Source organism: Streptopelia decaocto (genome assembly GCF_964273445.1).
Source record: "Streptopelia decaocto genome assembly, chromosome: 6".
Classification (NCBI taxonomy): Eukaryota; Metazoa; Chordata; class Aves; order Columbiformes; family Columbidae; genus Streptopelia; species Streptopelia decaocto.
Genome location: NC_138660.1, coordinates 28,817,983 through 28,833,632, shown reverse-complemented (window position 1 = coordinate 28,833,632; position 15,650 = coordinate 28,817,983). Strand labels below are relative to the sequence as shown.

Here is a 15,650-nt window from a genome sequence, read left to right as displayed (position 1 = left end):
GGCGTGTCACCGCACGTGCCACCGCCTCAAGGTCGCGCCGCTCTCTCGTCTCTCCCTCTCCACCACCACACGCGCTTCCCGCGCCTCCTCCTCAAGTCCCGCCCTTCGCTGCGGTTCTCGCGCTCGGCTCGGCCCACTGACTCCTCCCCTCGGCTTCGCCGTCCGCTCCGCTCCGCGTCCAGAACAGGACTGAGCTGCGCCCGCGCGTCCCGGCAACGCCAGCGGCGGAGCCTGCGGGGGTTGGTTGTGATGCCATCGCGCTCTGGACACGCCCCAGAATCCCTAAATGGTCACACACTGTAGTTTCAGTGCAGGGGAACCTGGGCACAGTGGTGGATTTGGCCAGCAAAAGCCTCTGCAAGTCTTACAAGGCCAAGACGCAAGGTGTGCGCTGGGGGCAGAGCAAACCTGGTGTCCCGGGACAGGCTGGGATGGGACCGGCTGAGCAGTCCTGAGGAGAAGGGCGTGGGACTTATGGTGGGTTTATGTATATTTACTAGTAGTATATTAGTATTTCGTTATTTTATTAAACTGTGTTTCTCTCAGTCCAAATTTCTCCCTTCACTTTCGATTCTCTCCCCTGTTGGGAGGGGAAGGGGTAGGGGGTGAGTGATCAGCTGCCGTGGTTGTGTTGCCAGCTCGGGTTACACCACGACACGGTTGAAGGTCCAGAGGAACATCTGTCATGGTGGGTCAGGGGCACATGAGCTTTGTGGAGCAGCTCAGTCAGTTGGGCCTCTTCAGTGCTGAAGGGGGCACAGGGCACTGGAAAAGCAGTGACTCCTGCCTGGGGAGATGATGGGGGAGGCAAACCCTCCTGCAGTGGCGGCTGGTGGGACAGAGGCAGCAGCCACCAACACCCTCCAGGGAGCTTTGAACGGAGCATCAGGAAAAACTGAGCAGGCGGTGGTGCTGCCCTGCAGCAGGACACCCGGGGACTCTCGGAAACAGGTGTAGCTGAGGGTCTCTGCAGCAGAAGCCCATGGGACTAGTCAGGGTGACATCATCCTGTGCTTAGGAGGTCTCCAGTCCCACCTTGATCCACCTTGATGTTTCCTGGCCAGTGTCATTACCCCTGTGGTGCTTTAGGCTGTGAAGAGAATCAAAACGAGGTGACTTTCATTTTCCGTGCTGGAATGCAGGGTGGGAGATCAGAGCTGCCGGGATCCTGCTGCACAGTCCGGCCTCAGAAGATTCTGTCCGGGCACTCCAGGGCTCAGGAGCAGCGGGTGCCAGTCACAGCACCACATTCTCATTTTGCCTTCCTTTGTGCCTTTTCAGAAACCTTGGGGTCCTTTGGCTAAAAGAGAAACCACCACCGTATTCTACCCCTCAGCCTCCTACCAAAACCAGGGAGAAAATATATTGATCAGGCATCACCAAAAGGCAATTCTGTCTAAGAGTTGTAATCTTTAAATATCATTTAAATATAATTTAAACAAAGGAATAGCCCTGAGAGCAAAACTGCCCCTTTAAGAACCTCATGCCAGAGGCTAACTACTGAAGAATTACACCTGCTTTGACAAGGAAGGACATGAAAAAGCTTCAGTTTTTCTCCTAAGAACAAGGAGTTCCCTTGCAGCACGGTCCTTTTTCTGCTATTAGTGACAGTGGCACGAATTCCAAACCACGCTTGAGAGCCGCTTTATTTTTCCTTGTGTCCAAAGCCCATCCCGCTCATCCCTGGGAAGGACTCCTGCCAATCTCTGCAAAGCACATCTCTCCAGCCTTGTGTCATCCACAGGTTTCTGTTCAGCCCAGGACACTTCTCCCCGTCCCTTCAGCACACGGCCAGCTCTCAGGTTTGCAGCTGCATGGAGTCAGGCCGCTCCCCTCAAAGTCTTCCCTGCTAAAGTCTTCTCTACGTGCTGATTCCAACTATATGGCCTCATATGATGTACGGCTCCACGCTCCTTCTGCAGAGCTCCATGGACGGGGCAGTCTTCCTCTGTCTTTCATGGTTATTCACCTTCGCTTGTTTTGTTTTCTTGTTGTTTGGTTTATTTGTTCTGTGGGGACCTCTGGAGCTCCTCCGGCCAGGGTCACCACTACCCCCCCAGCTCTCCCCAGGGCCAGGAGGGAGGCAGGGGTGCCGGGATCAGCCCAAGGGTGCTGGCCACCAATGTCCAATGTGCTCCTGAAGTCTCTCTCTGCTCTGCTGTCACGGAGGCACCCCGAGGTTAGTTTAAGGGACAACAGGGTCCAAAACAACTTTTATTAAACCGGGGAGAAACAGGGTTTTAGCACTCCAAAAGTGACTTAAATAAAGGTTCGGGTATCAGTTGAGGAAAATTATTAAGGGGCAGCAACTAATACAACAGGCGGTCCACAGAGTGCATGCACGTGGCTTCACCAAAACAATGCCGGAGCCGGCCCTGAGTCCCGGAGAAGCACACACTTGCCTGAACACGGTGTGGGATTATTTTTAAAGAGATACACGTACTCGTAGTGAGTACGGGAAGTGTACACTCGCGATTCTGTGAGGGTAAATTTATAATACACTCGCAATCCTGCGAGGGTTAATTTACTTACACGTGGAAATGTGCACGGAATATTACACGTGCTTATGTGGAAGCACGGGAGGAAAATACACTCGCGATTGTGCGAGGAAATAATTTATACACGTGCTCGTATTGAGCACGGAAAGCTACGCGTGCAAATGTGCACGGAAAGTACACGTGCTTGTATTAAGCACGGAAAGTATGCGTGCAAATGTGCACGGAAAGTTACACGTGCATATGTGCACGGAAGGAAAATACACCCGCGATTCTGCGAGGATTAATTTTACGCGTGCTAATATTGAGCACGGAAAGTTACACGTGCATATGTGCACGGAAAGTATAAATATACTCGCAATCCTGCGAGAAGTTTTACTCACACCCGTGGCGGTGAGGCAAGCGGAGTCTCCATCCCGGGGGGGCTCTCGGCGGCAGCATCTTGATCGTGCTCCGAGAGACCCGTGACGATGGGCGGAGTCTCGACGAGAATCCCGTTTTTATATTGGCTGATCAGATCTGACTGTGGGCATTCTAGAAGCTTCTCTGCACCCCCACCCTGGCTGTGGGTGCCCCTGAAGCCTCCAAACATCCCCCACACTGGCCGCAGGCGCCCAGCGCCTCCCTGGCGCCTCGGCACTCCCTTCTCCTAATGGCCCTTGCCAGGGGCTCTGGGGCCAAACAAAAGAAGCTGTTGGCCTCAAGTAGCAGAGAGAGAGGGAGATGTGCCTACTCCTTCCATACTGAAGGAGGGAGGGGAGAGAGGGGGGTTTGCATTCTGCCACATCTGCCCACACTGACCCTCACCTGCGCAGGGAGCAGAGCCCTGCCGGCCTGGGGCAGGAGTTGGGGTGTTTCCTCCTTCCTGCCAGCCCCCACAGACACCCCACTGTCCTCACTGACCCTCGTAGACGACCTGGAGCTTCTCCTGGCACACGTCTGCCTGCTGGCGCCCGATGAGCCCCAGGCACACACAGCCCGTCACGCAGCCCTCTAGCCTGCCTGCCCAGAGACCCAGCTTCCTGCCACCAGCCCCACGGGCCTGGCCACGCACCTTCCTGCCCCTGGGCAAGGCTGAGCCAGGGCGGTGCCCCGAATGGGGAGACCAAGAAGGCTGCGAGAGACCCAGCAAAGCTCCCACGGGGAGCCCATGTGCGAGCCCGGGTGCAAAAGGGCAGCAGGGATCCCCGTGGGCCCCACATGGGGCAGGCAGGGCTCTGCAGCTGCCCGGCAGATTTGGCAGCTGCCGTGGGGCAGGGGGGGTCCCTCGGCAGGGCTGTGGCTCACCCAGGAACACGACGGCCGCCTCACACAAGGGCTCCTGCGGGCTCTGCAGGTTCGGCAGGCTCTGGCGCAGGTAGTCCTGCACTCTGCTGCTGTGCTCCCTGAGCTGGTGAGAGCACCAGGGGACAGGGCTGGCGCAAAGCCTCCCCCGACGCCCAGGACTGGCCTCGCCTGCCTTCCCCTGCCCAGACACCCATGGTGCCCAGCACGCAGCTGGTGCTGCAGTCTGGAGGAGCCGGGGGCTGGGTGTCAGAGTCCATGAGCAGCCGTCCTGAGTGCCACCACGCCAGCTTTATTTACCCGGAGCCATCCTGCTCCTTCGTCGGCAGCTTGCTGGATCTGCACTCTTTGCAGAAAGACACGTAAACAGCTCCTTCTTCTGCTTCTTCACCCCCATCCTGAATTGTGCTCTGCCAGGAAATGGGAGAGACAAAAAAGTAAGGGAGAAAGAAACAGGGTCCCTGCACAAGCACCAGCTGCAGACACCAGCAACCCAAGTTGCCTCTTTTTAGCTGCCTTGACTTACCTGGGGTTTTTTTGGACTTCAAATGAAAGCAGAGAGGAGCTGAGTGCACAAGTTACTGTACGCGCCAATGAAAGTGGTAAGAACTGAACCAGAGAGTCCAGATCTCCTGAACCCACCACTGACAGCCGCTGCATGAACCTTTTAATACACAAGGGTTAGCACCAGTTCTCTCAGGAGCTCTGCTGGTGCAGAGACTGTTGGAACTTGCAGCTGTGAACAGGAGGGAGCACATGAAAGCAAGAACATCACTTTGAGCTACAAAACCAAGAATGAGCTGTGTTGTCACAGGTGATCTGATCTGATCTGATCTGCTGGGCTGTGCATTTAGGTTTTCTGTGTAATACTCAAGTGATCTAGAATATGCTGAGGCAGATACAGGCTTTAATAATCTGACTAAAATGTGTTGTCTTCTTCTTTCTTCTCTTCATTGGGTTAAAAGGGAAATAATTGAAATGTTGCAAGAATTCAGCTTATCCATGGATCTCTTGTTTTTCTTTCATGCTACCTTCATTCTACCTGATTTCACCAAATCCTACAAGGATTTTATGGCCATCTTACAGCCCGGCAACAGTGCCAAGTGGGCACCATTAAACCAGACTCCTCCTTCACAGCTTTCTTTTCAGCACTGTTTGGATTTGCAGGGAGGAGCAAAGAAAAAGAGAATTATAAACAATGAGGTAACAATTAACTTTAGAAATACATATACTGGTCCCCCTGCAACCACATAATGTTTGGTCATCACACACACCGCTTGAAAAATTAAAATTTCAGGGCTTTTAACTACCACAGCCTTAAGCACAGCAATAGCTAAATTAGAAAGGATTTCTTTCGAGGGCACTGCAACAAAATCCTGGTTTGGGGAGGCTGGGCTTGGGTTCTTTATGAGCTGTTTGTTTTTACCTCCTCCATCTCTAAAATATCCCCTCGTCACACAGAACGGTCCGTACACCAGTGACTTGCCTCTTGAACGCTCTGTGGAGTCTCCACGTCCTCCTCTGTTGGTTCCTCAGACTCTCCTGAAGGCCGTGCAGAGACTCCACATCTTCCTCGCGCGTCTTCCTCCTGGGTGTCCTCCTCCTTCGTCTCCTCCAGCATCTCCAAAGACACAGGTTCTGAAAGGAGAAATTCCGAGCCTGTTTGAAAAGAACAGAAAGGCCGTTTTGAAAAGCAGATAGCACGACATTTACTTTTCATGTCCTTTCTCTCTCTCTCTCCCTTGTGAAACACCACAATTGAATAAGATCAGCACACAGACAGGAAGATGCTCAGTCACGTTCATTAGACGCAGCGCCAGCCACTCTCAGCCCAGGGCACGGTTACCTGCAGCCAAGGCCCCTTCCAGCTCCCCTCGGTCGCTGCTTTCTCTGTCGCAGTCAGTGCCGCTGTTCAGTGGCCTGAGCCGGTAACCCAGACAGCGCATCTTCCTCTGCCTCGCCTGCCCTGCGTGTGTCAGTGCGGTGCCGAGCCTTCCTCCACCAGGACACCCCCAGATTGAGAAAACGGGTACTGAACATGTTTCTGGAAGTCACCTGTTTTTCTAGGGGAGGCAAAAATGCTTTTCCCAGCAGAAGTCAGCTCCAGCCCTTCTCCCTTTATGCTGTTATGACTCTTGTCTTCCACCCTGTGCAAACTCTGAGCTTTCCAAAGCCCAGATTCCCACCCTCCAGCTCAGTCAAAACGCAGCATTAAGACTTGCTTTTGCATTCAGTTATTTCGTGTTCACTCTTAAGATCTCTCAGAATCTTCTCTCTCTTCTGAGTCTCCTTATTTCCATCTTTTAGAAGCTTCTCACCTCTGCTGAGGCTGCTTCTCGCAGATCAACACCTGCCAGAAGCTCCCAATGGTAAAGTTCACTGCGAGCCTTTTTCTTTCATATGCTACCAATATACACCCGGTAACCATTTCAATCTGACCCACCCAGCTTTGAGATGCACCTTCGTTTTGATGCCAAAAATGCATCTGCAGTTCACAACAGTGACACAAGGATCCTGTGGGACTCAGGAAACGTTTCCATTACTAACAAAAAAAGTGCCAATGATTTACAGCCTGCAAGTGATGCGTATCACTAGTGATGTGTAAATACTTGCTCTTGCTGAGATTCACCTTCATACTTGGCCCTCCCTCCTTCCCGTGGTTCACTCTACCCATGCTCTTTTTTTTTGCTTTCATTACATTCTTTGAGACAGACTTCTACCCATTTTCAAAAATACCAGGACAAGACAACAGAAACCCTGGCTGTGACCTTTAGGCACTATTACAATGCAAAGATAGACTGTGCGATAGAATCATTTTGGTTGAAAAACACCTCTAAGATCGTGGAGTCCAACCGTTCCCCACCCCCGGCACTGACCCGTGTCCTGAGACCCTCATCTCGGGTCTGTCCAACCCTCCAGGGATGGTGACTCCAGCACTGCCCTGGGCAGCCTGTTCCAATGCCCAACAGCCCTTTGGGCAAGAAATTGTTCCCCACATCCAACCTCAACCTCCCCTGGCGCAACTTGCGGCCGTTTCCTCTGCTCCTGGCGCTTGTTCCTGGGGAGCAGAGCCCGACCCCCCTGGCTCCAAGCTCCTTTCAGGCAGTTCAGAGATCAGAAGGTCTCCCCTCAGCTCCTGTTCTCCAGCTGAACCCCCAGGTCCCTCAGCCGCTCCCATCACACTTGTGCTCCAGCTTGGTGAGGCCAAGTCCCAGGGGGCCGGTGAGGGAACAGGTGGGACTGGGAAGGGGTGAGGGGCAAAGTCATCCGTACAATGTCCAGCCTCACAGGACTGTTCTCCTGCCTGTCCAGATGTCTCCAGGAGACCCCCTGGATCAATATTCATTATAGAATGCTGCTATCACTTCTTGTATACACTGAAAAATGATAGAAAACAACTGGGAAAGAAAAACCCCTCCTTTATGAAATCGTGTTTGAAATCTTCACCATGAAGTATCTGACGGAAAGCTCTCCCAGGAGTTGTGCGAGTGCTGAGGACTCTCTCAGCCGTTCCTCCCAGCAGAGCTGTTCCAGCCTCGATCCTCCCTGTGGCTCCTCTGGCCGCTCCCGCTGTCCCGCCAGCCCAGCCGGTTCCCGAGGGAACGCTCCAGTTTCTTCCCGGTGTCCCAGCGGCAGCGCCCCGGCCCCACAGGGACCCAGCGCGGGGCTGGGGCGGGCACAGGAACCGGCAGCAGCAGGTGAGGACGTGCATGGTGGCCCCTCTGCTCTCCTTCCCTGGGGCTGCCCTGCAGTTATTGACAGAAAGAACAGCTTGGTGGTCTAAATAAAAGAGGTTGCTGTGAGCCAAGAGGAGAAAACAAAAAGGGGAGCGCAGAGAAAGGGGAGGGGAAAAGACACAGACAGGGAGAGGGAAGTGGGGGAGTAGGAGAAGAATCAGAAGTGTTTTCCCTTAGAAGCAGAAAGGAAAAAAGGAAGGAAACGTTAAGGACAGAACCCCCAGCGCCGTCCCCAGCCCCGGCTGCACAGCGGCGCCCAGAGAGCCGGTGCAGCCGCTGCCTGGGGAGGAGGCGACTCTGCAGCCTCCAGCTGTGGTGTCACCAGCTCCCATTGCCCCCGGGGACACGCTGCCCTGACAAGGCTGGCGAGGCCGCCCCGCTCCAGAGACTGGCGCAGCCACCGCGCCGTCCTGAGCAGGGAGGCAGCAGCCAGTTCTCCAGCCTCTGCAGGGATGGGAACAAGAGCGGGGGCCTGGCCCCGCACCCCGACCCAGAGGGAGGGCAGAGCCCTGGGGCTGACGGGCTCTCCCCGCGCGCCTCCTGCTTAGCAAGGTACCAGCACCATTCCTGCACTCCCCAACACAAGCCCTGGCTCCGGAGGCACGAGGCACCTGCTGAAGTCTCTGGGCAGAAGCTCAGACTCACCTATGTGTCGGAAAGCGCCAGCTTCTTGGCCGGCGGTGGTGACACGGTGCTGCTGGGCTGCGGAGCAGCTCTGGCCGACAAGAAGGCTTTCAGCTTTGCCAGCACCAGGCTGGCAGAAGCCCTGCCACGAGGGTCCCTTCCCGGTGTCCCGGTGTTCTCCCCGCTGCCCCACGGCTCCTGGCCGGGGATGGGCTCCGGCAGCCTGGGGGAGGCGGGCAGGGGCCCGGGCTCCCAGCAGCGCTTCCGGGGAACCTGCGCTTTGGCCCCACTGGTGTGACTGAGGCCGGAAAATCCTGGAGCCGCTCTGGGCGCGGGTGGCGGCTGCGAGGAGCGCGGCTTCTTGGGCCTCGGGGCTGCGTCACTGGGAAACGCTGCAGCCACGTGTGTGGCTTTCCGGGCCAGCTTGGGTGACGGTGACCCAGAAGGCAGCTTGACACGGCCAGGCAGGCTGGAGGCAGCTTTGGAAACGGGACCCTCTGAGCTCTTCCCGGGGCTGGGGATCCTGGGGAAGGCAGAGCAGGGCACGTGTTAACTGCCAGTGTCTGAGTGACAACAAGGGGCTGGAGCTCTCCCTGCCACCCTCCCCTGAGACAGCACACGCACGTGGGCACTGGGGCTGCCTGGGCCAAGCTCCTTCCCACACCCAGGCACGTGTCCCCAGCCCCGTCCCACGTGCTGAGCAGGGGCAGAGGGGCCGGGGACACAGGGCGCGCTCACCTGAGGTAGAACAGCACATACGCCTGCTGGTTAAGGACCACCTTGATGTTACTGGGGCGGACCACGCTGTCATTCATTTGGTACCACTGCCCGTCGCTGGCCTGCGGAGGGAGAGAGAACGGGGTCGGGCTGTGTCCAGGGACGCTCCTGGCCTGACGAGCAGCAGGAACAGCGCCCGTCGGCAGAGCTCCGCTCCCCAAAATCCCCAGGTGGCCCTGGAGAGGTGAGGGTTCTCTGCGAGAGCAGAACTCCACGCTTCCTGTGACGGAGCACAGCCCGTACCCCGCGGTGCTCCGCACCACGCACGTCTGCTGAGCACCCTCCTGTCTGCACATTACACGGACCCCCGAGCGCCCGCCGGCCCCCAGCACAGAGAGGTGCCCAGAGAGCGCCCTGGGCTCACCTTCACGTAGCAGTAGTAGTGTCCTGCGTGGCTGCTGTACCCCGAGTGCACCAGCACCGCGTAGAGCCCGTACATGACCGGATCCCCGCTGGTCTGGGACATGTACGGGCGGATGTTCAGGAGCTCAGGGTAGCCCACGTCCTGCGGAGAGAGGATGTCTCAGGAGCCTGCACAGCAGGTGGCAAGAGCAGCTCAGCTGTCCTGCGAGTCCCGTCTCGCGAGGGAGGGGGAACCCGCTCTCCACAGGCAGAGCCCACGGTGAGGAAGACGCCGGGATGAGCCAAACTCCCACGGCAGCGCACAGCTGGGGAAGGGCTGCAGGACTGCGGCAGAGCTCGCACCGCGCACAGAACCACCTCCCACCTGCTCGGGGCAGCAGGGCCTCGGGACAGGACACAGCCCCGCTCTGGATGGCCGAGCACCCACCTTTGTGATCTTGCCTCCAGTGAAGTCGGCAAAACGCTTCAGAGCCAGCGTGAGAACCCTCGGCGCTCGGTGGATGGTGAAGCGTTTGGTTGCCGACACTTTGTTCTTGCATCTGCACAGGGAGAGCTTGAGCTGTTCACACTGTTCCACCACCCAGGTGCTTGCCAGCCCTGGCCAAGCCGCAAACCCCACGGAAATGACCCTGCTGAGAGCGGGTACCGCTCCAGGGCGCCTGCTCACGGCCAGGTCTGCTGGCTCAGGTCCCCGTCTCAAGACGGGGGAGATGAGGAGTGACAGGCTTCATCGCCGGCTTCACAGCCACGTACCTCACGGTTTAGCGGTGGAGCAGGTGGAGAAGCCCTCCTGTACTGCAGCTGCCCTCCTGCTTCCCACCAGCACACCCGCGGCCCTTCCCGCCCCAGCCCGCACACTCACTTGTCACACCGGTAGGCGTTCTCTCCGCCCAGCAGGTCTGGCTTCACAAACAGCTCCAGTGCCTGCTCTACGTTTGCGGCTTGCTGCCAGGACAGAGGAGAGGTCAGGGCCAGGCACAGGAGCCAGCGCAACAACAGAAGCTGATCCCCTCTTGCCTGCACCGTGCCTGACGCTGGCAGGTTAAACAGCCTCGAGCAGCAGCGGTGCAGCTGCAGGAACATCCCTGCAGAGCAGAGCTCCCCCCACCTGACCCTGCCCCGGTACCGTGATCTCCACCGGCAGGTCCAGACAGGGGTCAAAGGTGTCCGAGACTGCTTTGCACATCAAGCACCTCACTGCAAGAAAAGAGCAGTGAGCACCCCCTGGCACAGCACGGCACCACCGCCCCAGCACTGCGCAGGCAGCTGCCGTGTTCCCCCTCTGCGCGTTTGGGCTCTGGGATGGCAGCACCAGCATTCGCAGCCTGTACGTGCTGGGACAACAAGTGTTGCTGGACAGCTGGCAACGTGGGTTCCTTTGCTGGTGGCAATGAGCTGGGGACCCACAGCTTCAGCTTCGTGACCCACAGATACCAAAAGACTGACCAGCTGCAGCTCTGCATAATTGGCACATGCTTAGTGACTTTCCCAAGTCACTGCAAGGCTCTCGGGAAACAGCAGCCCTGAGAGTCACAGGCCCAGGCCCTGGCAGCCAGCACTCACCACGGGACCGCAGGGAACCGCCAAAGATCTGGTGGATCAGGGTGGTGGCTTGGGTCTGGCGATCCAACCTAGAGACGGCAGCTCGGATCACACAGCGCCCGCCCCAAGAGCCACCCCCACGGGCCAGCGCTGTGTGCTCAGGATCCAAACCCAGCCCAGTCACAGGATGTGGGGACAGAACCGCAGCTGTGCTGGGGTGGAGGCGTCAGGAGAAGGCAGAGAGCAGCCCAGCAGACGAGGGGACCAGCAGACAAGGGCAGTGACGGCCACCAGAGGCCCCACGTACTCGGTGCAGTCGGGCAGGCAGGCCTTCTGCATGGCATCGACGGTGAAACGGAGGAACTCGTGCGCGTCCTCTTGCCTGCCCCAGCGGATGTGCGGGGCGATCTCTGCAGGAGAGGGAGGGATCAGGCGCAGCTCGCGCTGCAGCAGGGGCAGGTCCTCCCGCCCCCCCTCGGGCAGGGACTGCGGGGTGTGAGCTCCCTCGGCCCAAACCAGACGTCAGACTCATGTCGGCCGTGGGGGAAGCCCCACAAGGCCCATGAAGGCCCTGGCAGGCTCAGTGAGTCGTCTCAGAAGAACCTCTGCCAAGACCTGCCCTGATCTCAAAGGTTCTGCTCCTGCAATGGTCTCTGCCCTCCTGCACGGCTACAGGAGGGGACGCGCGGGCAGCCATCCTTACTCTTGAGGTCTCGGACAAAGGACACTGGCTTTATCACGCTGCCGCTGTTCGCGAACGCCTGCGTGACGTGGTTCTGCATGACGCACATCATGCAGAAGCCGCTTTGGTGACCTGGAGTGGGAGAGGAGAAGACAGGACGTTGAGGACAAACCCATCTTAGTCCTGGCTGTGTGCAGCACAGACAGAGCCGCTCAGCCGCAGGATGCAGAGCTCGGGAACACTGCTACGGCCAGGAGAAGTGGATGCTCCCGTATGCAGGAATGTCCTCTCCACGCAGAAACGGGCGGGCGGGAGCAGAGAAGGCACATCCCGGCAGGCGCACAGCCCCGGCACAGCCGTGCGCAGGGTGCTGAGCGCAGCCCCGGGACAGGCGGCGCTCCCCTCCCCACTCACAGGCGCGGCTGTGCTCCTTGGACAGCAGGTAGTTGGCGAGCGGTGGCGTGTACGTGAGGCACTGCAGGGTGGCGTTGAGGAAACAGGTGTTTCGCAGGTTGAGCAGCCCGGCGCCAATGCGCTGGACACGCTGCCACTGCATGGCGAGGCGCCCCGCAGGGAACAGCCCCTTCTGGGGCGCAGGGACGCCGTCCCCGTGGCGCCCCGGGGTCCGGTCGCTGCCTGCGGGGAGAGAGGCGGGTGAGCCGCGGGCTGCGCAGCGCAGGGAGAGCCCCCCGGCCCTCTGCACCCACCCTGCTTGCCCGGCTGTCCCTGCTCAGCGCCGCGGGGGTGCTCGGCGGGCTCGGTGCGGGGGCTGAGCAGCAGGTACTTGGCCCGCAGCAGCTCCAGCTGGCCGGAGAAGCCGTGGCTGGCGGGCTGGAACTCGATCTTGTGCAGCAGCACCTTCTTGGCCGAGGTGCTCAGCAGCCGGCCCAGCGCCCCGGCCTCGCCCGCGTCCCGCCGCGCGTTCAGCAGCTCCCTCGGCTTCGCCGTGCCCGCCATGGCGTGTCACCGCACGTGCCACCGCCTCAAGGTCACGCCGCTCTCTCGTCTCTCCCTCTCCACCACCACACGCGCTTCCCGCGCCTCCTCCTCAAGTCCCGCCCTTCGCTGCGGTTCTCGCGCTCAGCTCGGCCCACTGACTCCTCCCCTCGGCTTCGCCGTCCGCTCCACTCCGCGTCCAGAACAGGACTGAGCTGCGCCCGCGCGTCCCGGCAACGCCAGCGGCGGAGCCTGCGGGGGCTGGTTGTGACGCCATCGCGGTCCGGACACGCCCCAGCTCAGAACAGGAATGAAGGCTCAGAACAGGAACGAGGATGGGAACGCTGCCATACAGAATGATAAAAGCCAGAGGCACAGCATGACAAAGGCATAGAGAGAGAAGGCAAATGAAAGGAGGAAGGAAAAAGAGACAGCAGGGCGGGGAGACAGAGCAGCATGTACAGACACAGATAGGAAAAGAACAGCAGGGAAAAGAACGGGTCAGAGAAAACATGGGGAAAAACGAGATGGAGGGCATGGAGGCACCACGACACGCAACGGGGACAAGGCCCCGAGGGCCAGGGACTCATGGCAGCTCTTGCTCTCGCTGCTGCCAGGAGGCTTCTAACAGCTCGGATGCTCCTGTCTCCTCCTCTCCTCCCTTCCTTTTCTGCAGCTCCAGGCGCTCAGCCATCCTCCACCTCGGAGAACACATTGGGGTGTCAGAGCTCCTACAAGACGAGGCTTTGGGGACATGGATCCTCGCTGGCTCGCTCACCACGCAGCCGTCCCGCTCTGGGCTACTCGCACAGACTCTGCCATGCACATTGTAGCCTGGTGGGCTGCAGGCTATGCAGAGGGTGCGTTCCCCACCCAGAGAGAGGGGATCTCTGTCTTGCACACCACAGGAAGCAGATGTCAGACCAACGGTCCCAGATTTCTTCGTCTTTCCCTCTCTCCAGCTTCATCCACAGCAGCCTGTGTCCACAGACAGGACGTGCTCCCCTATCCCTTTTCCCACCACGCTGTGAGGAGAGCGAGGCCAGTGGAGACGAGCCTCGTCAGCCCAAGGCGGGTGCAGCCAACGGCATCCCCGGGGTGGGAGCGAACGGCCATGTCCTCAGTGCGGCCTCTGGGAAAGGGAGAGAAGCAGCAGCGACTGTTAGCACCATAGCTCACACCTGGCTGAGCCTGCTCCTTCCGCAGGGGCCACCGCAGACACACCCAGGGCCAGCTTGCCACCTTCATGACGGGGCTCGGGGGCGGCCCAGGAGCACAGGATGGGTTTGTAGGAGCTGCCAGAGCTGGGGCCGGATGCGCAAGGCCAGTGGTGCTGGAGGAGGAGGCTTAGGGGGAGCTCAGGGGGAGCTGCCCCCAGCTGGCTGTCGCCTCCAGCCCCTCTGCCGGCTCCAGGGACCTCCCCAGGGGCTGCCCTGAGCCGGCCGCAGGGAGCGCTCCGCTGCCTTCCGTCCCTCGCCCCCCACGTTAATCCCGGGACACCCGAGACACCACGGACACGCTGCCAGGGACGCAGCTGTTGACGCTGAAGAGAACCAGCGTGCTCTGATTGGCTGCTTCCCACCACACCGCGCTGTCCTATTGGCTGCTCCTCCCTGCGCCCCGCCCCCACGAGCCCCCGAGGGGTGGGACCGGAGTGAAAACCTCAAGCCCATGCGGCCCGCCCCTCCTGTTCCCTCTTGGCAATTTGATTGGCTGGCTGCGCACCCCAATTTCCATTCTCTCCGCCTATCATCGCCCCTCCCCGTTTCCCCGGCACTCCACCCCCAAGCTTTATAGCGCGATCTGATTGGCCCGTTCTGCATCCTTATTCGCGCTCTCTCTGCCCACTCGCCACCCCGCCCGAACCCCGAGGCGATCTGTTTAATTTCTGTTTCCATTTCTATATTTGTTTTCTTTTTCTGTTTCTACATCTATTTCTTCTTTCCCGGCGGCCGGTTCGAGCCCTCGGATGCCTTATTTGCATATATAAATGCATATATATATAAAGGTATATATAATATAGATGAAAAGTATACATAAACATATATACATATGTATATACAAATACATATGTAAAGACACACCATACAGAAAAACATACATAATATATATAAAACTGTATATAAGTATAAATGCATGCCCTTCCTATTTGCACATCCCCTCCCTGACAGCACCCAGCGTGTCCACAGAGCGTCACTGCGCATGCGCCGGTTGCTACCTGCAGTACCGCACTGTGGTCACCAGAGGGCAGCGCAGAGCACGGCGCTGCGCATGCGCCGTTTTGAGCTGCAGTACCGGGATTTCGTCACCTGGCGGCAGCACCGAGCACGTTTTAACACGGTGACAGTGCGCATGCGCAGCTCCCCGGTGCAGTACTGCAGCTCTGCCAGCAGGCGGCGGCAGCCGCACTCGGCGGGAGGTGCTTGGGTGGGGTTTTTTCCTACCCCCAAATTTGTTATTTTTATTAATTTATTTATTCTCCGCCCCCATCACTGCAGACCCAGATTCAGGGTGTTTGGGGTATGTTTGTGCCATGGCGGTGGCTCCCATTCTGTGTGCGCAGCCCAGCAGCAGAAAGTTTCCATTTGGGGGAATCAGCCCCAAATCGGGGTGGGAAAAGGACAAGGGGGAAGAGGCAGCTTTTGAAAGCGCTTTACCACCTTTCTTTCCTTTTGAGAGATAGTGTTGCCGCCGAGCGACTGAGGGCTCTGCCTCCTGCAGAACTATGTTGAATCTCTCGCAGAAAAGCAACTGAACAATGTTTTGGGGCAGGTTCACCCCATTATTTAGCGCAGGAGGAACCGCCGTGCTGAACCCCACTCACCTTCCCTCCAGGGCTGGGGTCAGATCAGTCCACAATCTGCATCTGTTGGCCTTGAAGTCATTATTTTCTCCCCAGTCAACTCCATTCTTCCCAGCAAAGTGCAAACCACACCTGATCTCGACGATGTTCCATGTAATCTGTAGCCATTTGGGTAAATGTGAGCAGAACTTTACAGTGCACAGCTTTCTAAGTAACATGAAGTAGAGAATGTCTGAAAAAAAAAAAATCACAGCACCTTATAATTCCAGGTCATTATTCAGTACGCATTTCCTTAAGCTAGATGATATGAAATCAAAATTGGGCTCACCCAGTGACGTGTGAGTAGTAAAAATCATCCCCACAGGGCCTGTCACTCCGCAGAGAGCTCCCAGGCTGTCGTATTTATG

The 15,650-nt window shown here is 58.1% G+C and overlaps 1 protein-coding gene across 1 annotated transcript; it reads right to left on the bottom strand.

The window, feature by feature from the left end:
- Positions 1–8,161: 8,161 nt before the first annotated feature.
- LOC309441311 (ubiquitin carboxyl-terminal hydrolase 36-like) lies at positions 8,162–12,461 on the bottom strand (the record flags this gene model as incomplete). Its single annotated transcript, XM_082055945.1, has 11 exons — positions 8,162–8,663; positions 8,879–8,979; positions 9,282–9,422; positions 9,708–9,819; positions 10,143–10,225; positions 10,407–10,477; positions 10,844–10,911; positions 11,130–11,232; positions 11,526–11,636; positions 11,919–12,140; positions 12,212–12,461. 11 exons carry the CDS (start codon positions 12,459–12,461, stop codon positions 8,162–8,164), a joined length of 1,764 nt encoding a protein of 587 aa, XP_081912071.1.
- Positions 12,462–15,650: the final 3,189 nt, after the last annotated feature.